Below are 27,504 nucleotides of genomic sequence, written 5' to 3'. Positions count from 1 at the left end.
GCTTCATACAACTGCTGTTGACTGAGCAATAAATTGATGTCTCCCAGAGGAACTGATCTCTTTGGGATTGCCTTTATCAACTTTCATGCAAATTGGGACACTGCAAAAATTAGTCCTGTTTAAGGTTCATCTACACACAGACAGCCAAGAGCTGATCCTCAGTGCAGTCCCACAAAGTACAGTTATCAGATGCAGAGTTCTTGCAGAGCTAGCAAACAGATATATGACTCTTTACTTCCATGAAGATCCATAACCATCAAAAGTTGTCAGCAGTGGTTTAATGTCATATGGAATTCTTGACAGTGCCATAAAACATTCAAAGACAAACAAAATGTTAAATGTCTTCATCACTAAGAAGTGTGAATGAGGAAACCTTAGATATCTGTAACACAAACATTTTAAAACCTAGTTCAAAATCATAGCAATATTTAAGAAATTAATGAACTCTACATATGATTCTTACCCTGAAAAGGCTCAAAAGTATCCATAAAATCAAAATTTGGCTGGAGAGGAATAAGCCCTGGTTGAATCATATCAGCATTTCCTAAGTGTCCTGCAAAATTCAGGAGATGGATTAGATTAGCTTCACATCACTGACATAATAACTGCAGCAGGAATAAAACACTCCACAGCCAGGCTTAGCAGAGATGTTACAGGAAAACTGCTGCTGAAAGGAACTGAGCATCTGCTTCTCTTCAGAGCTACAGCACAGTCCAGAATTCAAAGCCATTGGGGAATGAAACTTTCAGCTACTAAAATGGAAGAGGTGCAACCTGAAGGCTCTGACATCTGGGATTGCCAAGCTCGGACGCCTCCTGCTCCCAAACCTCCTGCACTACACACACAGCCTTGCTGGGAAGCACAGCCTGACCCACCACAGCTCACAGCAGAGTATTGTAAAGTAAACCACCATCCTTTAATTTGCCTTGAGTACAATTCATGTAAACCATGGCTGCTCTGGAGTTGCTCAGACCTCCATGCAGCAAGGATGGCACACAGTGGACATGTGCTGTCCCATCAGACAGTCAGAGCCTCCAGACAGAGCTGAACAGCTCTTGGGATTGTTTGTACAGATGCGACTTGCACTGGCTGTACTGGACAAAACAAAAATACACAGGCACTCCCTTAAAAATACACACACAACTATGCTTTGAGATAAATCACAATGCCTTCACCACTGAAAGTAAATACTGCTCATTACAGATTTATTCAGAGCAACATTAGAGGGCAAAGCTGGGAGCAGCACCTAAGAAGCTAAGATAGAAATTAAATTTGGATCATTAACTGGGATTCCATAACCTACAGAATCATAAGACAGCCACATTCCCTGACCTGTTTTTATCTATATCAGCAATATAAGATAGATTTCTTAGGCAAGGCTACAAGAGCAGCAAAGCAACAAACCAGAGTTTTTGTAGGGGTTCTCACAGCAACATAGCTACAGCCAACAAATACCTATGTCCCTGGAATTTGGCCAGGAAACCAGCTGATGTGAAGACAGAGTGGAGAACAGGGTGTCTGTGAACTCGGACATGAGCATGTCTGCATCCAAGAGGCTGCCTTCCTCCATAGGGACAGGGGTTTCTCTGCCATACCTTCTTTTTTGCCAGAGAACCACATCATCATCCTGTCAAAGCAAAGGAAGAGGGGTCAGGCTGCCTAGACAATGCCAAAGCAGTCTGGTGTAGATCTATGAAAGCAGACCTCATTTTTCACATTTTTAAAGAAAGAACCTGTCTTTGAGGAGCCATCAAATGGACTGAAACACATCAGTGGTGCTTCTGATACACCAACTTCAGCTCACTGAAATACCACAACATTCTGGGAAAGGTTTTTGTCCAAAACCCAGATGTTGACTAGAAGGATGTAAGACAAATAACAATACTTCCTTGTTTGATTGATTACACAAGTATTTTTGCACCTAGTTTAACAATCCCTTGGTTTGAATAAAGATTAAAACCAACATGAATAGCCAGAATGCAAAGCAAACAACTCCTGTCTTGTGAGATGTATCTGAAATTCTGAAGTGAAGTGTAATTGTACTCAGAGTTTGCAAAAGACACTTTTTGCCTGTGAAAAATACAACATAATGTGACTTGGCTTACTCATCCCTCACTACAGGCTGAGTTAAACTACACTGCCTTGCAAAAACAACAGAACAGCGCTTCTGATCATCAGTTTATATACCCAAAGTAGGTTTGATAGCTTAGGGGGACATACTAAATGGTGATACCACTGTTTGTTCAACCATTTTGTCCTTTTTTAGGATCCTGGCATATTATCTGCCTCAGCTGAGGGCACAGCAGGAAGATGTGCAACATGTAGCTCACACATCTTCACAGATCCAGTTAAGCAAGGCAGCAGTGCCAGTTACAACTCAGTAACAAGATGAAATCATGTGCTAGCCCTCAAAGAGATTGATCTCTCTGGGTGTGCAATGCTGATTCCCATTTCGTCTGTCACAGCGCTTTACATTCAACCTCTCCTCCATCCAATTTAAGCTACAAATCTTACATTGCTCTCTAAGGCACAGAGCATTAAGGTGTCTAACCTTAATTAAGGCTTAAGCAAGATGCTTGTCTTTAGATTTTAATCAAAGCAAGCTACTGCATGTTACAGCTTTGTTATCTACTGCGGGTTCTACAAGCATAAATGCTGCCACTTCTCAGTGGTGTTACCTACCCTGACCAAACTTGAAAGATCTTCATCTTTATGTTTCTGTAACTGCAAAAGGAGAATAGAAGAGATGGTAAAGTCAGAATAGGTCCTGTATGTGCCAGTAGAAGACCTGATCTGCAAAACTTTTAAGGCCCAATCACGCACAATCAGTCCCAGCACAACAATTTTTAGTTAAGTGGAACTAATCCGATGAGCACGTCTGTACCAGCTTATCATCTGTTTTAAGTACTCTTGCATGCCAGAAAAAGCAATAGAAAAACTCAAAAAGCAACAACATACTGATCAAGCTCAAGTAAACTACTTTCACTATGTAAACCAACAGACCCTTTTCTTGAAGTACGTTCTCCACTTGTGGTATTCCCTGATGACTATTTCAATTCTTCGTTTCCAGTATTTCCCTTCTGTTGCAATGGCCTGAGAACACAAACACATACCATGAATTACACGGAATCACATAAGAGCTGAATATTCAATACATTTCCAAGCAAATATTCAGGCATAAAAAATGCAAAAGAAAGCATGCTAATTCTGTTTGAGCTCATGTATCAGCAGCCCACACTGTCCCAGAGTTCAGCTATCACAGAGCAAATCTGACAGTACTAACTTCATCTTTCCCACAAAAACCAAACACGAGATGACATCTGACTGCACTGTCAGCATCTCCCACAGCAGCTCAACCATAACCAAGAGTTAAGAAATGGCAAAAAAACTCCCTTTAAAATTAATTTACTGAAATATAACATATAAAGCACACAATATCCTGTGAATTTCACAATGTCACATGCACAGACACACACATAAGCAAAAGCTGCTATGAATGACACAAAGCAATAGAAATCTCATGTCCAGCTCAGGGAGAACCTTGCAGGCCACACACTGACGGCAACAAAAGGATCAGACAATATGGGTCTTCAATGTATCACAGAGAGGAGTGTGTAAGTTGGGGAGAGCAGACTAATGAGAGCCTTAACTTTGTGTTCGAGGGTCACTTTCAACACAAACATCAACACTGTTCTTTCAAAAACCTGAGACAGTTCCACAAACTCATCTGGAACTCCTTTGAGTTATAAATTATTCTAGAGTTATGCAGTATAGAGAGAGTCACATATTGCCACATCAAGGGCCTCACTGGTTTTCTGCAAGGAGCCAGAGGGCAGATGTTAGTTTTCATTTATGTTTACAGGAGCACAAAAATGAAAGAACACAAATTCATATTTGCTCTGTCTGTGAAACTACCTTGACACAGAAAAAGAAATTGCTTGTTGTCTTGAAACCACACCTCACCAATTACATAAAATACAGAAAACTCTCCCAAGGTCACTTAGATTCAGTCCTGAAAACAGTCATCACTCTGATTTCCCACCGACTTCCAATCAGAAGTGGCTGTCAAAATCTTAACTATTCAAATAGCACTTCTATGACTTATGATTCATTAAACTACAACATTAACATAAGTTACACGGATAACAAATGTCCTTCTGGTTGCACCTTGATCACCTTAATGTGATGAACTCACAAAACCAGGTTTACTCTGGTTTTAATGGTTCCTTCCAAATAAAAACAGAGAACAGATTGGCTATGCTGGCCTTGTTTCCAGCAGACCCAAAATCCTGTTACAAACTCCAGAGCCTGTTCCTGGGGTTCCACACACCTCTGGCCGACGGTGCTCATCGACGTCCACGGAGCCGTCCAGTGGGGTCACAAAGTGGCACACGGGGTTCTTGCGCTTCTCCAGGTCTGAAACAACAGCAAAAATGCAACTGCTGAGCCATGTGCAGGGCCAGCAGAGAGCTCTGCCACTTCGGTGGCAAGGTGTGACAGCGAGTCTAGCCAGGATTCCTTCCCGATAAACAACAGAAACAGGGAGATCTTGGGCTGTGCTGGGAGCACGCAGCGCATCCCCAGCGTAGGCACATCTAGGAAAGCCCTGATCCAATGGCACTGGCTCTGAAACGTCAGGCCTTGAGCAGATTTCTGAGCTTTTCACTAGACGGTAATTTCAATTCTCTTGTTCTCACCGATGTCTCACGAAAGACCCGCCCCCAGCGCGATACTTACACTGCATGTACCAGGCCCTCCAGATGGCGTTATTGAGACGGATTTTATCTCTCCACTGAAGCTTCAATCCCTTAAAATTTTTCCATTTTGGTGAAACCAACCTTCCGCTGCAACAAAACAGACAACGAATCATTCTGCTTTCAGTTTTTCTCTCCCCCTTCCTTTCAAGGCAAAGCATCCCCCTATAACAGGCAAACTGTCAACAGATAAAACAACAACAAGCCACGCTTGGCCGGTCACAACTTTTGCTTTTTCCTCAGCTCACTGAGCCAGGAGCCACAGATGAATCCAGTCTTGAAGACTCCTCCATGTTCTCATCCATGAGAACTAAAAACTGTCACAACTGGTCTCACAGATACCAGCAGGAATTAAATTCAATTCATTTCACCCACACTTTTCTCTTTGCCAGTATCACACCTTTTCCAATCCCCTCCTACAAGCTTCCACCAGCTGGGAACAAGATCACTCAAAATTAAGAGGCTTCTGCATGTTTGGTCACATATAGTTGTGGCTTGGACTTTTTGAAGTCCATTCTTACAGTTCCATTTGACTTTTCCAGGCTCATAACACTGGGAAGGAAGAATGAAATGCCAGTTCTGGCCCACAAAAAACCACAACCCACCAATTCTACACTGCTGGTAATCAGAGCTGGGCACAAAGGAGTACCAACAGGCTAGAAAGAGTAACTTTTCTCCAAGGAAAGGCAAAGCCGGAAAAAGAAATGGCTGATCCTGGGAGGTGGAAGGGAAATGGAAGGAAAAAGGAAGAAGCAGCAGGGATTCCAGTAAGCACTGTATAAACACAAACTACCCAGCCCTTAAAATGCACCTTTATGAATCATTAATCCATACTATTGACAGGGCAGAGGAAGTAGGAAATACTCATAACACAGTAAATTTCAAGCTGGAGATTAAAGTATGGGAACTGTGCCTATCCCAGGTTCTCTCTCTTGTTTTTGGGAGTTTTAGCCCCACATCTTCTCAGCTGCTACTTGTGCAACCTTGCTATGAGGGAACTGGACCAGCAGTACCAACTGGAACCTATATAACAACAAAGGAAACAGGGTCACCTTGGCACACTACAAGCATCAGGTCAAGAGGTGCAACAAGAAGGAGCAACAGGAGCAATGTCACCTACAAACTCTATGCCCTCTCAGAAGAGATCCTTGAGCACGTGGTCAGTCTGGAATGGTCTCTGCCATGAACTGCAGTGGCAGTGGAGATGTACCAGCACAGACAGTGCCCCACCAGTCAATTTGCCTCACACATTCAGTACAAATTAACTCAGAGAGGAATTATTTATCCTTAAAAGCCCATTTCACATTTAAGCTCTAAAATTGCTGTGCAAATAGGAAGCACATCCTACAGAAGTGCCAGGCACTTCCCTTAGCTCACCAAAGCCCATGTATAGAGCCTGAGGCTGGAGAACTGATGATTCCCAGTTTCCTATTTGGTCTGGGAAACCTCCCAACAGCAGCTCTTCTTAAAGATATCTTTTAATAAAACTTGCAATATTATAAACAAGTAAAAAGTTCTCAGCCTAAACAAAAGCAACCAGAATGCCAGAGCTGCCAGTAACAGGATATTAAACGAACATTTTTTCACGTATTTGGCTCATCATTTCTTTCCTCCCTTGCTGACACCACAACTCCCCTCACACTCCGGTATTCCCACAACTCTGACAGTAGCAGAGAAGCAAATGCCAGACTTCAGCCAAGTGACAGGTGAAGAAAACCAGCTCTGCTCTTTCAATTTTACTACTATATCAAATGTCAGTTGTGGCAACAGGTTGTAGCAATGCACCAGCAGGTGAGTTGTTGCCCGACTGAGAAAATTTTTTTTTTCCTCCTTGTCCTCTTTAAAAATAAATTGCAATGCTCTTGTATGCACAGGGAAGCAGATGAAGAGACCAGGTATGAACCACACTAGAAGGATCATTCCCAGCAGCAAGAGAACAGGTATATGAACAAGTTGTGAGCCCTGTCCATGCCCAGCTTCCCCTTTGGGGTGTAGGCTGTACACTGGGCTATGCTACAAGGCTCTGCTGTGGCCTTTGGGATGCTGGTGCTTGATAAAAAATAAAAGTATAAACAAAATTTGGTATACGAAATAGAACATCAGCACCCTTAAGACAAGCAGACTTGCTGGAGCAAGCAACTTCACTGAGTGGGAGTGACAGCAAACCATGTCAACTATTAGCAAGGAATAGAAAACTCACTGTTAATGTATTTTGCTCTCTTTTCTCTGTCACTGGGCTCTAAGACACTCAGCACAATCAGATCTGTATGGTCACAGTCATTTAGGAAATCCTTCTGGATTACTTCTTTTCAGTAGTGCATCCATATGCCACTCTTTGAAACACAGCTCCCAAAACTCCAGTTCTAAATTTCAAGACTTTTAGTTTATGGAAAGATCTCCAACTATTTTATCTCACTGTTACTCAGCCCATGTGTCAGGGCAGAGGGTGGATCTCCACCCATTTAATACTTCTCCCATCACTGCAAACTGTCCCAACACCTTCAGTGTTCACTGCACAGCCAGCTCTGCCTCAGAACCACCGCACACCTTATCTTTCCTTCTAAACCCAGACTAAAGCACATCTTTTCCTGTTTCTCATCTGTACATTAACAGTTTGGAGACAGGAGATTACCGTGCTGATGCATCACCAGCACTGACAAAGTGCCCACAGGCCTTTGACTAAGAAATCTGTCAACTTAATGTTCATCTCCTCTGTGTGACTCGACAGTTTGCCAAAGCAACAAAACTCTAATTATCTGCACTCAGAATAACAAGAGCAAATGCTTTTCTATAAAAAGACTAAAAGGAACTGTAATCAAGTCTGGTACACTCCTTGCATCTTCAAAGAGCTAATTAAAACTGAAATTAAAACACAAATAGTTTAAAATATTTTCAATTACATTCTTAGAAAATGCTAAACAAGACTAGTACATCAAAAGAAGGAAGTGATTAAGAACCTATTCTTAAAATAATTATTATTTTTAGTTCCCATGGGAGCAAAACACAAGTCCAGCTTGAGGTCATAAGTGAAACGACTTCAGCCTCAGTGGAGAGGAATCAGCATGAAACTGACAACAATATTTAGACACTATTCCAAATTCCAAAGTCAATGGACAGTCAATTACTTTGAACAACACTGTGACTGAGAGCAGCTGTCTAACTGAAAGCAGGCTTCAGATTTTAAAGCAGCAAAACAACAAGAAAAAAACCCAAACAACTGGAGACACCATCTGGCTGCTGCTCCTGCCAGTTCTGTAAGACCACGCCAACTCCTAGAGCAAATGTGGAGCAACTTCCCAACAGGTCACTGTGTACCTGCAGTACAACCCAACAGCACACCCCTGGTCCTGACCCCCTCTCCAACAGCTGCTGTAGCTCTGCAGGGATGCAGGGTTCCAACCAGGGGAACAGGAGAACATCCCAAGGGAGAACAGGACCCAACAGGGCACGGTACAAGCCAGGACAGCTGCACCCACAGCATGTGGGAATGCTGGTGCTGCACAGAGGGTGCTTAAGCTGAGGAACACAAGGAGCCAGGCTCGAGGGTGCATCCTGCAGGGAATGCTGCCGCCAGAAGCTCAGCTCATGTAAGCAATGCTGGAGAAAGAGGTGACTTTCATGTTCTCCTCGCTATCACACACAGCATATCAAAGCAGCTGAAAGCCATCTGACAGGTAACTAGCAATGCATTCCAGCAGCTCAGCTCAGTCTCCCATGTAGAAATCTCCACCTCCTGAGTCCAAACTCCCTCATCAAGTGATTTGATCACAGCAAACCAGCCAAAAGAGCTGGAAATCCCCTTGGACGCAGTTGCCCCAGAGTGCTTCAGAGGAGCTGCAGGGCTGTCACAGGAGAGGCTGCAGCCACCTAAGGCTGCCACTTCCATTTGCTGCAACTTTCACCTACAAGTCCTGGATACACCAAGAGAGGCTGGAGTCCAGTCCCAGGTTTTTTTTACATGCTGTTTCCCAGCTCAGAAACCTCCTCAGGCAACTGGGATCCAAGCAAGCAGACAGGTAACACAGCACTGATCTCTCACAGCTCTCCATTTGTAAAACGCCAGTGAAAGCAGCTGTGTTTTAAAACAATTAGATACCTTCAAACATCACAAAATTTGCAACAAAGAAACAGATATCCACTGTGAGAGTGTGACCTAATTCCCTTCAACACCTTTGATTTCTATTTTTTTCTTCAATCAACTGAAATGTAATTAGGGAGCAGGTTGGTATTCTAACAGTACCCTGACAGTACCCACAGTATTACAAGCAAATTTTTGCCTCTGAGAATCTCATCATTTCGTTCTAGGTTAATAACACTCAGTTAATGATCTTGCAGGATATTTTAGTGATGCTTTTGATTCAGTAGAGACAAGGCAAAAGGGTTACCTTCTTTCTTAACAGATACATGTGAGATGCCATTCAATGCTGCAAAATTTAAACCAGTAGCTCTCCCTAGCACTGAAACAACATTCAATTAATAAACTCAATGAGAAACTCCTTCCAACATCTGTAGAAGCACAATCAAGCTCTGAGATGACTCACAACAGAAGAATCCCCTGTTCTCCTCCCTTAATCAGAGGATTTTAAGATGGACTTCAGTCAGCATAAAACCACATGACACAAGCACCCTCCGGATTTGGGCAGAAAGGGACACTTATCTGTATGCAAACCTAGAAGAAATTTGGGGATTCTTCATTAATTATTGGCATTAAGAAACACCAGCATTTTAGGAAACTGTTTTCTACAAAGAGCACTGAAGGGGCAGAGAAGCAGACTTTAAAATATTAAGATAAATTCCATATATCCTCCACTTAACAGGTGGTTCAAATACACATCGATTAAATGGAAACTATATGGTATAGTACAGCACAACTTCTGGGTTTTACACAGCTCAAATGCTTTATTCAGCTGTTTCTGATTCAACTTGCAGTTGCCCAGTTTTTACCTCCCTCAGAAATGCTCATAACAGTACCACAGCCTTATGTTTAAATCCTTCTCTAACAGAAGGCAATAGGAAAGATTTTGCTGTAAACATCAGCCTGAAAAATCCCCTTTTCCCCTTCAGAAAAATCCAAGTTCATTCTCCACACCATGAGTTTAAAAGTTGCTGAGCAGAAATTCCAGCTGGGAAGTGATCTTGGGATTGTAGTGAACTAAATGCTACACCAAGTAAGAAACCTTTAAAATACCCTCTGAGGGTGGAATGCAGGATCTGCTCCTTAAAATAAGAGCGAATTACATGCCCACGGCTACAAAGTGTGCGAGTGACAGTGCTAGAAGTAGGACATGAATTGCAGGGACAAGGAAAATCTCTGGCTACATTTGGCTCCCTAGCTCAGGAGGTGTTATTTTTTCTCTTGCACTCAGAGAGCACCTGGCCAAGATCTATCGTACATGGAATTTAAACACAAACCTCCAAGCGCTGTGGTTTAGATTCCACAGGCCTGTCCTGCTGCCCAAGTATGTACTCCCAGCCAGCCCAGGAGATAGGCTGGAAAGCAGCTACTGTGTGTCTGCAGGAATCACTTCTACAGACCACTGGAGTCTAGCGTGCTATGGCTGTAAACAAATTATTTTGGTTTCCAATCTGAATTTTGTCAATTCAGTCTACGGGAACAAGCTACAGAAAAGTCCTGTGTTTTCCTGTTTAGGTAACGGATTCCCACTGCCCTTGTGCTAAAACAACTCTTTTTTTGCCTTATTAGCTCCAGCCTCAAAACCCACTTCCTCTGTGCCTTCCCCCAGTTCCTTCCTGTACGTGATCACGCAATTTTTTGAGGTAGGGTAAGAATTTTACTTTTATTACAAGTAATGGCAATAAGGCTCTTAATTTAAGTAACAGGACAAAAATCTGCTTTGGTAGTACAGTAGCTAAACAGATTAGCTTTTCCAGCAACAAAGAAAAGGAACTTTCTGGCTCCTCCCCAGCATTTTTTTTCGAAGGCGTGGTTTTAGTTTGTTTTTTAATCTCCAATCTGTTTTGTTGGGGAGTTGGGCCTGTCAGCTCAGCTCTCCAAGAGCCAAAACTAACAGTATTTCCCCAAACAAAGGTTCATTCAGAGAATCAGATTATATGCATTGTGTGTTGGAGCAAAGGGGCATGCAAGAGAAACCAAAACATTTCTACACGGCGTGAATGTGTGTAGGACTGGCGAGGAGACCACGTTTTAGCATCTTACTATTCCTGCCTACAATGTTAATCCCAGCTGCAGCCTGAGGATACTAATCCCAGACAGAGCTCATTTTAAAAGCCAGATTTAGGGCAGGTCATTTGCTTGGTTACCTGGTCCATCCTCCTTACCTGAAATCCTCCCGCAGTAGCAAGCTCAGCGTTGTGGAGGGATGTTCTATTCCCCACGGACCACAAAGACAGCAGGGAGCTTTGTGCTGAAGTTACATCAAACATTTTAAAACAACCAAAACGTCCCCTCACTATTTGATTTATCTCCTTTTAAAAATAATACTTCCATCTTGAAGACAGAGATACTGGATCAGAAAAATATTTTTCCTCTGTCATGAGCATTATCTATTAAGAAGTGTTAGAAAAATAAAAATGAAGATCAAATTTAGCCACTGGCAAATTGGAATTGCAACACCTGCCAAGGAACACGTTATCTGGACTGATTTCACGCAGGCATGCTCAGGTATGCACCTCCCTCAAGTGGAACAGGAAAGTGAAAGGTCAGCTGTGTGCCAGAAGCAAATACTCCTGCCCCAACAAATCCACAAGAAACTTTGATTTTTTTCTATTATAAATTCAACGCTATTTTAAGCTTGGAAATTTAACTTAATTTGCATAAATGCAAGTTTGCTGTGCCTGGGCTCTTCCTCTGATAACCTTGTCTACGTCAGACTCAGGAATGACCAGGCAGGTGTTGTGCCAAGGCAGCCTCCACAGGGAGAGCTGAAAAACTCACGTTTTGAGAGCATTATCACACCTACCTGACAGCTTTTCATACCACCATCATTGTGTCAACCAGGGAAGGGAGCCTCATGCTGCAGTTTTAGCCAAACACAACATGGACAAGGTCAGCTTGTGCAGGGGGAGGCTGCACACACAACCTGCAGCTGGGAGACCACTGAGAAATGCCTTCGCCAGATGCAGGTTTCATGCAGGTTATGAAAGGGTGAAAAGAGCACTGGGCAAACATGAAGAACAGTACAAATATCAAAGAGACTTGAAGGCTATAGTGTCCTTCAGCCAGTGGTTATTTAAAGACTCAGAATACTTAGACAGTTTCTCATTTCCAGTCAGAAATCAAAGGATATTTCTAGAAATGTTCCTGCTTTTCAGATACTTGTCCAACAGTGGCTCACTTTAGTACAGAACTGGAACAGCAAGAAAAGAAAAAAGCTTAAGTAATGTCATTAATATGTCAGCCAAAAGGCTGAGAAAATGGGCCTTACCATCACATCTCTCACCACTGACCCTCCCAAAACCTCTCCCTGATCCCTGCTGTCCTTAACTTTGCCCCTTTATAAAAGTCACATACTTTGTAGCTTTATAAACATTAACATTTTATAAAATGCCACACACTTCCACTGTCAAAAATCAGGACCTTCTTAAACATCTACCAGAAACCTCATCATGGAAAAAGAGGCTGACACAGAAGTGACACAGTGCTCTGAGATCCAGGCTCAGAGGCGAATCCCACCCCTTTCATTGCCTAAATCTGAAATGCCATGATGGAGAGCTGCTGCCCATGGGCACAAAGTGTGTCAGTGGCAAAGCAAGGACAGAACACCAGCCAAACATATCCTGGCCACACACCCCACACTAGAAATGCTTCCAGCAAGAGTAAGCTTTAGCAAGGATTAGGTTTACATTTTTCACATCAGATCAGTACGTTTGGTTTTCGTTCTTTGTCAATACATTTGGTTTTCCTTGTTTTTGAAGTGATTCCTGTGCTCTCATGCACGGTGGAAAGAAGTGACATTTTTAGAGCTGCTTCAGTATAAAGGGAAGTGATCCTACTTACTTCAATGTCTTCAAATTTTCCACTTCTTCCTAAGACTTGATTTCTGCCACTGGCTTTTCATCAAACTTCTCAGAATCACAATATTCACTACAAAGAGCTGTTTCCCAATACAGATGATCAGGAACTGATAGGGTTTTGTAGTACACCTCCATTTTCATTTAAAAGGATGGCTGTTGGTGAGGACCCTGTTGTATGGAGAGCTATAAATGCGTCAGGATCTTTTTGAACATTAAGGCCCCAGCCTAGATTAATGAACTGATCAAGATGTGATGATCTGGGACTTAAAAGATTTTTCATACACAGAGCTTCTGAAAAACCCAAACAAACCCTATCAGCATGGCAGATCAGCCCAGCTCTCTGAGCAGCACACACACATACCACCAGAGCCCAGAGCTGTTTACCATGCTCGAGAAACACGAAACCAACACTTCTGGTGCAGAGGATACTGTAACATTCTCTGAACAACATTACAAGCCTATAAATATACTGCAAAACTTCAGGGATCTTATTCTGAAAGTGCCTTAAGGGTTTGCAAAAGCAGAGATGCTCCCCCAGCTCTCCCCTTGTGATACAAAGCTTTCATCCCAGCTGTCTGCAGCCAGCTCCCTGCAGCTTGAAAAACACCAGGCTGATTCCCAAATTCAGTTATTACAGACTCAAGACTGCAACAACACACACAGTTTATTCAAAGTTTACATAAAAGCTGAACCAGAAACTACAGAAGAGACAGAAGCAGGCAAAAGGCACCATTGTGTTACTACTGAAACTACTCAAAGATCAATCAAAATCCCATAGAAAGATGATGCAGGGAGAAAACTCCTTCCAGAATTAACATAAAACAGCCTGGAATGTGGAGAGGGAAAAAAAAAACAACAAAAGCCTCTAAAAGGTCATACACAACTCACTGGAAAAGTCTCCACTCAGAGCTTTCTCGGATCTATGTGCAAACAAGTGCTTTGGCCATGCTTCACCAAAATCAGCCTTCAATTCATGGTGAACATCCCATGGCCCTGTGCATGGTCCTGTCATGGAGGCAGCCACGCCTCAAACACAGCAGTGAAATTCCCCAGGATCCACCCATCCAAGACCACAGACTCCCAGAAAGGGACATTTAGAGAACACAGACTGGAAAACAAACTTTCACTTCTGGGTCACCAGTCAAACGGGAGCTGTGAAGATTTGTCTGCTGCAATGCAGGAAAGGCTGTGTGAGTGAGCCTTCCTTAATTAATTGGGACACGGGGCTGGCAGGAAAGCAGCTAATGCTCATGCCACATAATCCTCACCACGCTCTTCCCAGATGGCTCTCGTGGCCTGTCTAGGATTGGACAGGCCAAGGGCAGTGCCAGGTTCCCACACACAGATGGAGAGATCATCCCTGTCCTTAGTGGCTCCAGTCTCACTGAATTGTTGGATCTGTGACTTTATAATGATGACGGTTATGGTAACTCTGCACAGCACAGGGCACTGATGAATGTTTCATAGCAGTTAACTTCATAAAGCGATATTTAACCTTACTATATGTGGTGAGCGTCAGAGAAAGACCTTGTTTTACTGCATCATACCCTTTAAAGTCATTCCTTTGCTCCCAGTAACCACCATGACTAAATATCAAGCAGCAAAATAGTTCAGAAATTCTCATACCATTCACCTGTGCACCAGCTAAAAGCTGGACAGACTTTCTAATGGACTGAGATCGTTCATGTCCCAAAGCAAGTGGTGACTTCACAGTAAAACACGTGACAGTATCAGCACTTTCACAAGCAAAACAACAACAAATTTACTAAACGACCCTCACTCAAGTCTTTTCTTTGAACCGTGTTCTTCCTATGTGCCAAAATCACAAAAAAACAGCCTCAACCTTCATTCTGTAGAGTCCTGTCCTGGGGACATGACAGTCCCTTGGGAATGCTCACGTGAAAGGTGAATAACACTTTTTACATGTTTATTGCTTTGGAGAGAAGCAACCTCTCTTAAATTTCCTAGGATTTGTCTCCCCATTTCCAAAAGCCTGCTACATCCACCCAGCCTATAATCACCACATGCCAAGCTCAGACACCAAGCCTACTAATGTGCTAATAAAAACTGCTAATAAAAGTTTTAGTCTCCTTAAGCTCTACTAAGATTTTTACTGGAGATTTGAGGGCTCTACTTGTATGACTGGATTCTAAAAACAGATGGGATCCACGCCGAGTTCCTAAACAACAGCCTTCACAGACCAAAATTTTATTAGAAACAGTAATGAATTAACTTTTATTGCAGAATTCTATGCATCTACTTGCAGAGCTAAGCTGTGCTCTTCAGTAACATTTGCTGATTTGATAAAGTAAGTAAGTGCAATTTAATCCCATGGTTTCCATTGAGGGTTAACAATTTCACACAGCATGAGAGACAGACCAGGACTTAGGAATGCCTCTGGTTCCCTTTGGGTTTGATTGCAGATTACCCCTCTGAACAGGAGGAATGACTCAGATCACAGCATCATTCCAGTCACAAACATACTGGCTCTGTGCTTTCACAAGACCATGGAATACCCAGCACCTCCAGGCAGCCTGTGAGGGAAGGCAGCAGCACAGAACGGGGCTGCTACCACAGAGAGCAGCCACAGCCACACACTCTGGCCTTATCTGCAGCTTCCAGAGACCAAATGCTGCCTGGAATTTTTTCCCAGCTGATACTAAAACACTGTGTAGCTCACTCCAGCACTTGGCACCTGCTTAGGAAGAGCTGTAAGAACACCCACCCAGGGTGCCACAGGTCCAGCCTTCCCCATGCTCAGTCCCAGCAGTGGGTGAGCAGGTGCTTGGGGAAGGGCCAGAACAGGACAAGCTTGTCCCTATGGTGTTCCTGCCAGCTCCCAACAACCAGCCCCTCTCAGCTCTAAAGGAAAATTATATTAGCAAGTATATTAACTCACTCCCTAGAAGAGAACTGGAAGAACTACACGGGTTCTCTTTTTGCTGTTTATAGACACTTTCCCCCCCAGCTGAGTATGTATATTGATTTGGCAGGTCTCTGCTTTGAAAAGGGAGGGATAATGACATTTTTAGTAGAGAACAGCCACTATGGTGACTACTGCAACAGCTTGGATGCCTCGGCTTTTGGATATATTGCTTTGGTTTCCCATTTATTTCACAATCTCTGTTTCTATTTTCAACAGGTTTTAGGTGTCAAACATGGTTGTTAATAATTACCTGACGTGAGTAACAGTTTCCTCCTTGAGAATATTTGTATTCCTGATCAAGTCAGTTCTCCCATCCCAACACTAGGTTCATTTGGAGTAAGCTGACGACATGCAAAGAGCTTCTCTGGCTCTGTAACGGATCTAAATATTTCACAACCATATCCAAATCCTTTGACTTAGTCCTTCCTTTCTAGAAGTTTCATATCCTCTAACCCAGAAGTCATTTTTGTATGTGTTCCCAGGTGGCAAACCTGCTCCCCCCTCTACAACCCCTGCACTCAATTTTCTTCCTCAGAAGCCATGTTTTAAAGAGCAAAAGCAAGTAGGTCATTTCTTTCACTGCTTCACACTTTCCCATATCTGGCACACCACCAGCACATTTTCTATCTAAGTTCCCTCAACCTCCATCCTGCAGGAACAGATGTTTAGCAAGCAAACAGAAAGCTGGACTGAGCGGTGCAGATAGCAATATGCAGGAGTTTGTACAGGGAAACAGTGATACATTCTTTGGACACTGTACAGGACGAGCTAACATGAGAAGCATGACACGTAACATCCAGACCTTGGTGTGCTGCTAACAGACAAGCACATTTCAGAGCTCATTCCTGAATGCACAACACAGCTTAGCAGGACCAGGACTTCGCTGTGTTGCCTCTCACTCAAATACTGGGAGTTCTCCTGATGTACAGATGTCAATGCAATATTATTAACAGAGCTTGACTAGCCATGTCTAAGCTTACTCAGATTACAGCTTCTATATAAACATACAGAAATTCATCAGGATGAGCAGAGACTGACCATCCAAGAACAAAACAAATGATATCATTCTTTGCTCTGGAAAATGTGGCAGCAGATAATACCCATATCACAAGACTGGCAGATCAGGAATGCAACAACATCTTCCATTGCCCTCTTCCTGTTTGGCACTTCCTCTCTAACAGCTGCCAGACCCACAAGCTCAGGTATTTCCTTTCTACCTTTTTAAGTTTTCCTTTTTATGTGCATGCCTTTCTTTTTTTACCTTGATCACTTCTGCCTCCAAAGTAATGGCTTTCAACAACTAACACAGGCTAAATCAAGTGTCACACCACAGCACCAAAAGCAAAAGTCTGCATGATAAAAAGATAATCATGAGTAGTCATGGACTTGAAAGAAGAATCACAAAGACCTGAGAAGCTCTTCCACAATTCTTGCTCCATTTGGTCTCTGTCTCTTTGTGAATGGTCTAGACATTGAGGATAAATAGAATACAGATTTAAGAGCAGTGTAAAATCTGGACGAAAGATGCAGCAAGAAGAATTGAGCAGAACAGCCTGTGATGGCTCACATTCACATCAACATACTAAATGCTGTGGGCCTGAGTTATTTTTAGGTCTGTTGTGAAACCCCACATTCCAGCTGCTCCAAAGATACACCAGCACTACCACACAGGCCTGGACTCTGTATCATCAGCCTGGCTGGCTGGAGTGAGTCTAACCCTTGCCCTACATTAGAATTTTGGCGCCAAGGCAACCAAGTCCCTGGCACAGACAGGGTGATGTGGACAAGAAAAGTGCTTTGGACAACAAGCTCATGTGGGCTGGGGAAGGGTTTGGCTGTTGGATACAGAAGTCACTGAGTTGCTGCAGCCTGGCCAGAGGTCTCCCAGCCATGATGGCCAAGGTCACTTCAGGCCAGGATTTCGAGTAAACATCCCATGCTAGAGAGTTCCGAAAACAATGAATTTGGCAGATTCCAGAAGCGAAGCCTCCTTCGTGCCTCTGCAATGTTTGCTTGAACCTCGTTATGCAGACATGTCCTCTCATAAAGAACAACCCTGCTGATCTCTGAGGAGTAACAGGCTCCACTGCTGGAAGGAGCAGTAAAAAGAAAAGACCTCATCCTGCTTGCTGCAGATCTGTTCTAGGCAGCAGTACAAGCTGCAACACAAACTCCTCAGGACAAAACACTTGCACACCTTTCTTCCTTCGCTCCCTCCACCTGGCAGGACACAGGACCAAGGTCCTGCACTCACCACAGTGATCCTAATGACACTAAAGGCTCTGCTGTTCACACAAACACTCAACACAGACACCTCTGAGGACCCACAGCGGCAGGACTCTCAGAATACCAGGGCAGATGCAGCACAGGACAAGGCTGGGAGGAGCAAATACCCCTCACGGAGGGTTCAGGCCAGGTCACACTTGCAAGCTGCCACCTTCCCCCCAGATTTGCATGACCCAACTACAAACAATGCAGCTGCTATCTCATTTCCAAAACCAGTACCAGCAATCCTCTTTCTTAAGAAGAGCAAACCTATTACACAAGAGCAAGGTTATCTGGATCTTCTCCTTACCCCCTCAGTCACCCTTAAGGTTCCACTCTTCAATTCTTGTTTATTCACAAGCCAGCCCTACCACAAGTAAACCCCACTCAAAACCAGCAAAGATAAGACCACCCTTTATCTCCTGAGATGGAAGAAGCCCTTTCAAGCTCACACAGAAACAAAGCTGTAACAAGCATCAGACCCCTGTACTTGAATAAGGACAACTTTTCATAGACTAAGGGTGATCTCTCAACCATTCTTCCCCGTTCCTTCAGCTGAAAGCAGCCTCAGCGCTCCTATTTCTGCTCTGAACTCTCCCCGCCAAAATTCTGCTCTTCACTCCCCAAATGCATAGGGAAATATTGTTAATCTGCAATGAAAGAGAAGCACAAACACCACACAGGTACTCCACCCATAAAGATATCCTCTACTTGCTCTGGTGTGGTATAAACAAGCAATAAAGATACCCCTGGAAATCCAGAAATCTCCCACTATAATAAAAAAAAAAGAAAAAAAGAAAGCATTTATCTCTGTATGTAGGAAGACACTACCACCTATAAAATTAAGTAAGAAAAGGCATTAAATATAGCAAAGAATTCTGTATCCACTGCTTCCTTGCACTATACCATCAACTAAACTAGAAGTAGAGAGATGTAAAGGTCTCTAACTGTGCATTACTGTTGTAGATAATGTGCTGCAAACACAAAACCATGGATAAAAAGCTCTCTGACAAGTCATTAAAATTTTTCTGTGCTTTTCAGGAAAAGTGATCAATTCATTAAGCAGCACTGCTTAGCTACTTAAACAGCTGAACCCTTTACTCACATCATGGTAATCACCAACCATGCCATGGGTTATCTGTAGGTCAGGAGTATTCTGGCAAAACACACTAACATATCACTAATTGAAGTGAAGCAGATTCTTTCACTAATACCCTGCTACATGATAATCCAAGCAGTGCCCTGCAAGCCCTTTCCATCTGGCATGTCACCTTTTCTCTTACAGTCCCACAGGTGACAAAGCAGCCCTGAGAACCACTCCTAACACTGTGGGCTTAGTACCTACATATACCTTGCAAGTGGCCATGGTCTGGATAACCAGCCCAGGGAAGGAATCTTTTTCCTAGGCCTAGATGGCTTCCTATGGTCCTTTCCAATCCCATTTTCTATTATCCACTGATGTCACAGCTGGACAGCAAACTAAAAATATTAATCTTTCACAAAGGTAACTACTGCTGAGCTTGCTCTTAAGCAGCACTCAAGAATTTCCACACCTTAAGGCACAAAGTGCAATCTGCTTAACGGAGAGGGAACTGCAATTCCCCTGCAGCCATTCACACCACACAGAGGTATCAGCCAGGCTCTCCTTAACACTTGTTCCTCAGAGGCATTAAGGCTGGAGGAGACCTATAAGAGATCATCCCGTGTACGGGAATGGCAGGAAGTTAAAACACTATCCCCACCGAGTTCAAGCAAACTTCTGCTCAATCCAGCAGCAGATTTAACACAGGCAGGCGGAGTCCAGCAACTGCAGTGAATCGAGCCAAGGCAGGAAAAAAGTCAAGGAGCCCTCGTCATTTCTGCTTGCAGAGTAAAAAGTTCCCAAACAGGCAGGGTCCTCCTGCTGCCTGGAGTGGCACATTCAGCTCCTGAACAAACCTCTCTTGCAGAAAGGGGTCATGCCTCCAATGGCTATTAACCATTTGACAGCTCAGAGAAGCTCACACCATTTAGACTTCCAAGCCCAACAGAACAACAAAAAGGTTTTCCAGATTCTCCAGAAGGCTACTATCAGCAGCACACTCAGGAATCCAGAGTGATGCTCCAGAGATTAAAGGTTTTTTGGTGACTGCATGATGAGAGCAATGATGCCTCTCAGAACCAGAGTCAGGGCAGGGAGCAGGTGCTTCTCAGGCAGTTCAGTAAAGGCCAAGGGCATTCAGCAGAGCACTGCCTTCCAGAAGCATTACGATTGCCCTTCAGATATCAGCCTGGTTTTATTACCCTGTAATTTGTATCTGTAGGGTTCCTCATCCTTAGTAGCTTTTCTAAGGGAGGAGTCAGTAAGCTGCATACCTTCTTTATCATCCCCTCTGAAATCTTTCTTCCATTTGTCCTCTTTCCTTTATCAAGTTTGTAGCTGAAGTGTCATCTTTGACAGGGCTTCCTTTTAGACTCCTATGTCAGCTCACTTCTAAACTTCATGCCTTTCTTTCCCCCTTTCAAAAAGGCCAGCACACACATCTGGGGCTCTGAAGTGCTGAGACTGTTTTTGTCATTTTCAGAAGGGAGAAAGGGAGGAAAAAGCAGTAACTGATTTATCCAAGACCAACAGCCAAGAAACCAAGGGTTAGTGAAGAGCTTTGTGCTTGTGTGTCACAAAGTAAATACGCTGTGGCAAACGCACACCGGAACATTTCCCATGGCAGTGGCTGCTTTAATTACCAAGGGATAGCTACATTAACTATATCAGGAATGACACCAAGTCAGTGTGTTTTATGTTCAAAACCAATCAAAAATGATCTTTTAACTCCCATTTGAGCAAAAAATCAAAAATTATTTGAAAAGACCATGTTCAGAATTTCTGTTCTGATACTAAAACGATTAGAAGCAATTTCTGAAGAACCTTGCTTTTCCTAACCCTGTTTTTCAAGCCTTCCTGCTTCAGAAGCTGTGACAATAGTGTAACTCTAGCTTGCACTAAAAACAATCAGATTCAGGTTTTTCCATCACTGTCTGAAACACAAAGAACCAACTCTATTTTCTTTGGAGGCAACTGAAACAAGTACTTTTCCTAATCATCTTCATAATTGTTTTATGGACATGTTAAAGGTTTCCTTCCCAGAGCGAAAGGAAAATTGTATGAAAGCTGTAAAATATTTCTATAGCCATCAAAGAGTTTAGAAAGCTTGTCTTTTTCCTCAGAAGTAGCTTAGAAGTTTTGTCTTTAAAGAACTGTTTGTGCCAGTGATATTAAGATATCAAAGGGCAGATGAGGGAAACTGTAAATGCAATTAATTTCTGCATACAAAGAAAGGAAGTTGCAAGCATATAGCCTGTAGTCTGTTAATTAAAAATAAAACACCAGATTAAACCCAAACTGGTCCAGGTTTCTCAACTGATAAGGTTTTGTTGTTGCTGTTGTTCTGTTTTTAAAAGAGAACCCTTTCTCTCCAACAGCAAAAGGCAGCAGGACAGCATGAGAAGAGCCAAACCAGGAATTCCAGATCTCCTGCCCCCATCTTACTGCTTGATCATCCATGACTTCCACATCTGGGTCCATCCAGCTCATGCTCTCCTTTATCAGGCACACTCTTATCAAGCGATTCCTATCTAACTCTCCCATCACAGATCAAAGCATGGCGAATAAACATTGGACTTCCCTGACTCCAGCCACACCTTCCATCATCTACCCTTACTTTCCATATATTCTTCCCTTTCAATCCTATTTCTCCTGCCCTGAACAGGAGAACATTATAACATTCTCTTTTCTCCCCAACTCATCAGGATCATTCACCTCTGTCCTTTTTATCAGATCTCATCTAAATACAACTCCAACCTCTTTTCTTCTCGAGTCTCCACTACCATAAGAGACTTCCCTTTCCTTGCTGTCATTCCATCTACCCCTGCTGATGGATGTTTCCTCACTCACACGGGTTCAGTGAGTTTGTAAGCCAGGCTCAAACCCAACCAGTCAGCTGAGACATCCTTTGTTTGACTTGAATTTTGCACTGTCTTATTTTTTCTTCCCTGTGGCCTCTGTCAACACTGTCCGGCTCATTGTGTGGCTTTATCTTGGCCCTTCTAATTCACTCAATGCATTCCTCAAAGATCCCCATAATTTTACTCCACATCTCAGTGAGTTTCCAGCCTCATTCCTTGCCCCTTCAACTCTGCCTGCTTTACAACAAATCTCTGAGTACTCTTATTAGGGGAAAAATTCCACCCACCCATAACAACTTAAAAGAGTTCACGCTCTCCTTCAAGCCTGTCAAAATGCCTCTGACATCCCAGCAATGCCCAGCCTTCAGCTCAAAATGGCTACAAAGCTCCCTTTATTCCTCCCCACCCCTTCCCAGCTTGCAGCATCACTAGATACCCTTTTGTTTGATTAAGACTAATCATAGCTTAAGGACACACAGTCAGATAAGCAGCTGCTCAAGTGACTGAATATCAACTCTGCTTTCCAAAAGAATGGAAATTTTTTCCCCCACATGGGAAAGTAACAAACAAGAAAGGTTCAGTGACCTACTAAAGGGGTGTGTGGAAAAACATGAGTAAAGCCAAGACCTGAATTTTGGGTTTCTTGGCTTTGATTCCTCTTGCCACTCAGCAGAAAGAAATAAAAACAGGTACGGGGGGGAGAACTGAAAATCAATGTATTCATTTCTGTTGCCATTCAAAGCACATCATAACCACACAGCACAAAATCTTCACTAAAAATAATACCAAATCTCAAAGTTCAGCCAAATTTTTTCACACCACGCAAAAGTTCTTGAGTACTGGCAGTCAGAGGACAAACTAGTTCCCTCTTCCCTATTTCAGCAATCCATCAGAAATTATGATTATGAAATCCATGTTGTATTTAAGCCAGAAAACAACATCTGTTTATTGAGTAAAAACACAAGATGATAACTACAACAAAACATGTAGATTAAACGGTAAATCAAAATATTACAACAGTGTGCTTTTTTAATGAAAAATATGACTACCATGCCCCACACCTCAATATTAATACCCTGCACAACCAGGTCCACAGAAACCAGCCTGCACAGACACCAAAATAGCCAGGAGCAAAACAAACAAAGTTGTCCCTATATCTAAACCTCTGCCTACAGAATTTGTCTGTTCTTCCTGTAGTCATTTGTAGCCCTGAAGACACCAAAACCTTGGTTTGAACCAAGGCGTTCTCACACTACCACTACTCAATGTTTACTTTGGCAAAGAAATGTGTCATTGAGACAAGAACAGCTCAGCAACCTTTCTGCAAACCATCCTGAGGTTCAAGGTTGTCAAGGAGGAATTTCAAAGTGCATCTTACACAGAGATTAAAAGGTTGTGACTATATCAAGCACCTGACATAAGCAGGGTAAGAGGCTCAGTACCAATGTTCTGATTCATACAGCATCCTTGCTTTGAAGTGACCCATACTATGGTTAAAAAACACTTTATAACAGCAACTCTGCTCAAGTTTGGCTAAATTCAGAGGGTGAATATAGGTGTTTTTATCAGAGTAGTCTCTACAAGCAGCATGTGAAATATGTAACTAAATTCTGGAAGTTTTTAATCTCCAAGTGCTATCAGCACTGCTGAGAACTTCCCCAAACACATGCTGCACTAACAAAGAATGCGTGGCAAAGGTGCTCTGGAAACAAGCTGACCCCTAATGTCAGTCCACTGAGGAAGGGAATATTTTTGGCTTACATCTACATGAAGTGAAGGAGTCATATTGCTAAAGAGGAGAGATGAAATCTAGAAATGACCTGGCAAGCTGTTCACAAGACAGCCTTTGTCCCAGTTCCCAGACCCCACTCTCCTGCTTTGTGCAGCTTTAGCAAGCAGGATCCAGAGGGTTTTGGACAAACGTCTCATGCCCACATTAACACTCTGACCTCAAGCACAACACCTGGCATGTTCCTTAAGCTCTTATTAAGAGGTGAGAGAACTCTGAGGCTACTTAAGAATAAATGAGCCCACAAAGTCATCTTCATCTACGCTACCATGCCCAACGCTAAGATGGGCAATGACTGACATAATAATATATAATAGTTTAAAAAGAACATCACCCAGTGAGTAGTATCATTAATAATTCCTACAATAAAGCTTGTGCTTTGTTTACACAATGTACATGACCACACACATCTGAGGAGCCCATTCGCTCCACTGCAGGATTGTCTCCCCAGCACTGCACAAGAAGGGAACCTTCGCACACAGAATTAATTATTTATATGGTCTCAGAGCCTCATCAACTTCTTATTTCTTCACAGGGTGTGTAGACAACACACTGGCTGAGTGTAATGGAAATCTGCACTGTCATTTATCCATTTTACACCCAGAGAAAATAAAGAATAGTTTTAAATCTACTTTTTCCGGGAGTAATACACTGTATTTCCTACTCCCTGCAATAATTACGTTAGTCATTTTAGCAGGATTTACCTCTCTGTACTAGAGATAAACGAGCACAAGGTCACTGATGCCCAATATGCATTTTTCAGAGCTCCACAAGCAGTTCAGAAAAGTTCCTATTTCAGGTTTTGAACCTTAAAATATGCACCACTCTTCCCAAAGCAGAGCTTTCCACAGGGAAGTCCAATGTCCCATATTCCAGACTGTCAGGGCAACAAATGGTTTACAGTGCCCTTTTGTAAAGCACAATTTTTCACCTCACAGAAGTCTTCAGCCTGCATTCTACATGGAGCTGAACATGATTCTTCTGCTGGAGACAAGAAGTCTCCAAAACAAAGAGAAAAAATTCTTCTGACCCAATCTCAGGGAAAAAAAACCTTTATGATATGCTGTTGTTGGAACATTTCTGAATACAGTTCAGCTTTGGGAAGCTATTTCTGGGTAATGTAATTATTTGGCTAATGGTAAAGTTATTAGAGGGCTTTACTAAATTAAATATCAAGATGGCATAACATTTTACTTAATTCTGCATATTGTAGGTCATGTAACCAGGAGCACAGTTTCTCATTAGAGTGAGCAATGTCAAAGGTCTTTCTCTTTTTGAGAAGCACATTTTTTAAGACCTTTTTGACTTTAAAGTGGCCTGCCTGCAACAGGTCAGTTCTAGCTACCTATATGTCAAGGTCTGCAAGGTCACATTGGTTTAAAGAGCTGAGATGAAGGGGCTAAAAGGGGAAAACCAATGTTTTTTTACCTCTGTCAGTGTGATACCGCTCCCACAATCAATCTCATCAGAAAAACGGGCGACATTTAGATAAAGTACAGCCCGCGTGACACCTGTTGTAAACCCCACTGGTTATAAGTCACTTATTAATTTAAAAAATTGCTTTAATCTTCTCACTGTACAGGGGAGTATGATATAGGCATATTTCTCCCTCTGGAATGGCTTATCTGACATGAGACTTTTCAAGCTGTGCAACTGGATATGTGACTGAAACAGCTGTGATGAAAATTAGAATCATGTTGGTTTGTACTGCTCAAAGGCATGAGGGAATCACTTCCCTGGTGTTCAGAAATAACTTTTCTTATCATAAAGAGTTTGACCGTTAACAGCACAAAGCCAAACTCAAAAAAACATTTACAGCACCATTAAAAGAGCCCAGGTTACACCACAAATCCGTGATCCAGCATAAATTTGGTCACTTCCAAACAAACCACCCGAGGTAATGACCCAGGTAATGACCCAGGTAATCTATAAAAACTTTTCTTTCTAGTCCATCGGCAAAGCTAATGGATACCACACATTCTACTGCTTTTCTTTAAGAGTTTAAACTCTGAAATACCAGCAATGAGCATCACGTGTAAATAAATATTGCACAGGGAGCTCCATTACTGCAGCTTCCTTGGGTTTGTGTTTAACACGGCTGCATCGCCCAGCTCTGCAGTCAGCTTATGCCCCCACAAAACAAAAACCACACGTCTTCACCTTTGTGTTACAGTTTTTGGTGCTGGCTTCCACACCCCCAGCTCTTTTCTAGAGTGAATTTCTGTCCAGCAAAATGGCAGGGAAAACATTAACATAGAAATTGCGTGTTTTGTCAGTGCTGGATCTGACAGACAATAATGAGACAAGCACATCTGAGGCAACAGCCACAAAAACATCCCCATAAACCAGCCAAGATCAAATCCAACCTGAGGAGGATGTGGACAGAGAGACCTACAACCTACAGGCTCAATCATTTGTTAAAAAGAGATCATTTCTCATCTCATAGCCACATTCATCACCTCAAATCAGACTTTCCAGAATTACTTTAATCCTCTTTAGATCCAAGTTTACAGTTGGTTTGTTTGGCAGATGTAGGAAATGTATCCCAAAGCTGCTGACTAAGCAGGCTGAATTCGGGCAGGATGCTTCAGGGCTGCAACTCAGCAAACCCTAAGCTACCCAAGGACAGAAGCATTAAGAATGTGCTTTTCTTTGGCAGCCTCCAAGAAGATATTTTCTTGCACCTTGCCTCATGCTATCACCAGCAACCAGGATAATTTTTTTTTCTGAAATAAATTTGGTGCTCAATTTATTCACCTACATCAGAGCTCAGTACTGTCAGTAAGTGTAACAGCATTATTCCTTTGCACTAGACGTGATCCTCAGTTTCAAGAATCCCAAGGACACGCTAGTGGAAGCACAAAATAAAATAAAGGTGAGAGAGGCCAAGGAGCAGATGCACACGAGCAGTCCAGCTCCATCCTTCATAATACCTGTGGTTCCTTTGCCAGTTCCTCCCAGCTTGCACAATAAAGGCAGATTGATTAATTTTTAGTGAAGGCTTACATTTTTATTTCTTTTGTAAGTGCAAAGTATTTACGTCCACTGTTGCACACACCTTATCTGAGGTTCGGTCTCTCTTCAGTAACTAATAACATGCTTGGCCAATATTATCAAAATTTTAAGATTAATTTACATTACATCTTCTGGCTACTGTAGAGAACAGATAGTTCTTCTATTGTTTCTTCTTCATTGAGCAATATTTAAATAGAGGAATTTGGGGTGGGCAAAGTTAATTTTCTTTTAGCGAGCTAATGTGGTTCCTACAGATGAAAATAAATATTTCTGTTGATATGCCAAGAGGCATTTTCCATCAGCCCTTTTAATCAACTTCCAAAATACGCTCAGCAGAGAACATCAGATTGGATCCGGTTTCTGCTATATCACACTGAACAAAAGACTCGAGCAGACACACATCGTTCCAAAACACTTCTATTCCACAGCTCTGCCTCCATTTTGGATGACAGACAAAGGGGATAAATGTGAATATATCGCCTCATTGAAAAGATGAAAAGCACAACTGAAGTCTGAGCAAAAGGTGCAGATCAACCCAGGAAGTGCTGCTGCCAGCTGCAGCCACCACAGGAACAAAGGAAACAGCGACAGAGCCCGCTTGCTTGACTTTGTTATAAAAATAAAATTTGGGGAGGGGAAGAAGGAAATTTGGCTGGGTTTCACGTCGAGCGGGGCACTTTGCCCTTTAAGGGTTTCTGTTTAGCACTAGAGGCTTCCACTCGCTCCCAGCCTGGCCGCGGGATGCTGAGGGTTTCCAGCGGCACCAGCAGCCAGCCGGGGCGAGCGGGACCCCATCCCTCAGCCCTCACGACGAGGGG

General features: G+C 42.8%; 1 protein-coding gene across 2 annotated transcripts in view; it reads right to left on the bottom strand.

Annotated features, from left to right (window-relative positions):
- Positions 1-27,504, bottom strand: part of MLXIP (MLX interacting protein) — a 45,587-nt gene that overhangs the window by 17,412 nt on the left and 671 nt on the right. For both annotated transcript variants that reach the window (XM_069031415.1, XM_069031417.1), the window contains exons 2-7: positions 4,738-4,844; positions 4,331-4,416; positions 3,004-3,093; positions 2,683-2,724; positions 1,456-1,627; positions 464-553 (exon numbers count right to left, since the gene is read on the bottom strand). In XM_069031415.1, coding sequence (XP_068887516.1) covers positions 464-553; positions 1,456-1,627; positions 2,683-2,724; positions 3,004-3,093; positions 4,331-4,416; positions 4,738-4,844 — 587 coding nt within the window. The remainder of the gene's footprint in view (positions 1-463; positions 554-1,455; positions 1,628-2,682; positions 2,725-3,003; positions 3,094-4,330; positions 4,417-4,737; positions 4,845-27,504) is intronic.

The sequence above is a fragment of the Aphelocoma coerulescens genome, chromosome 15 (genome assembly GCF_041296385.1).
Source record: "Aphelocoma coerulescens isolate FSJ_1873_10779 chromosome 15, UR_Acoe_1.0, whole genome shotgun sequence".
Taxonomy (NCBI): Eukaryota; Metazoa; Chordata; class Aves; order Passeriformes; family Corvidae; genus Aphelocoma; species Aphelocoma coerulescens.
The sequence above is the reverse complement of the archived record's forward strand: the minus strand, read 5'-3'. Positions and strand labels throughout refer to the sequence as shown.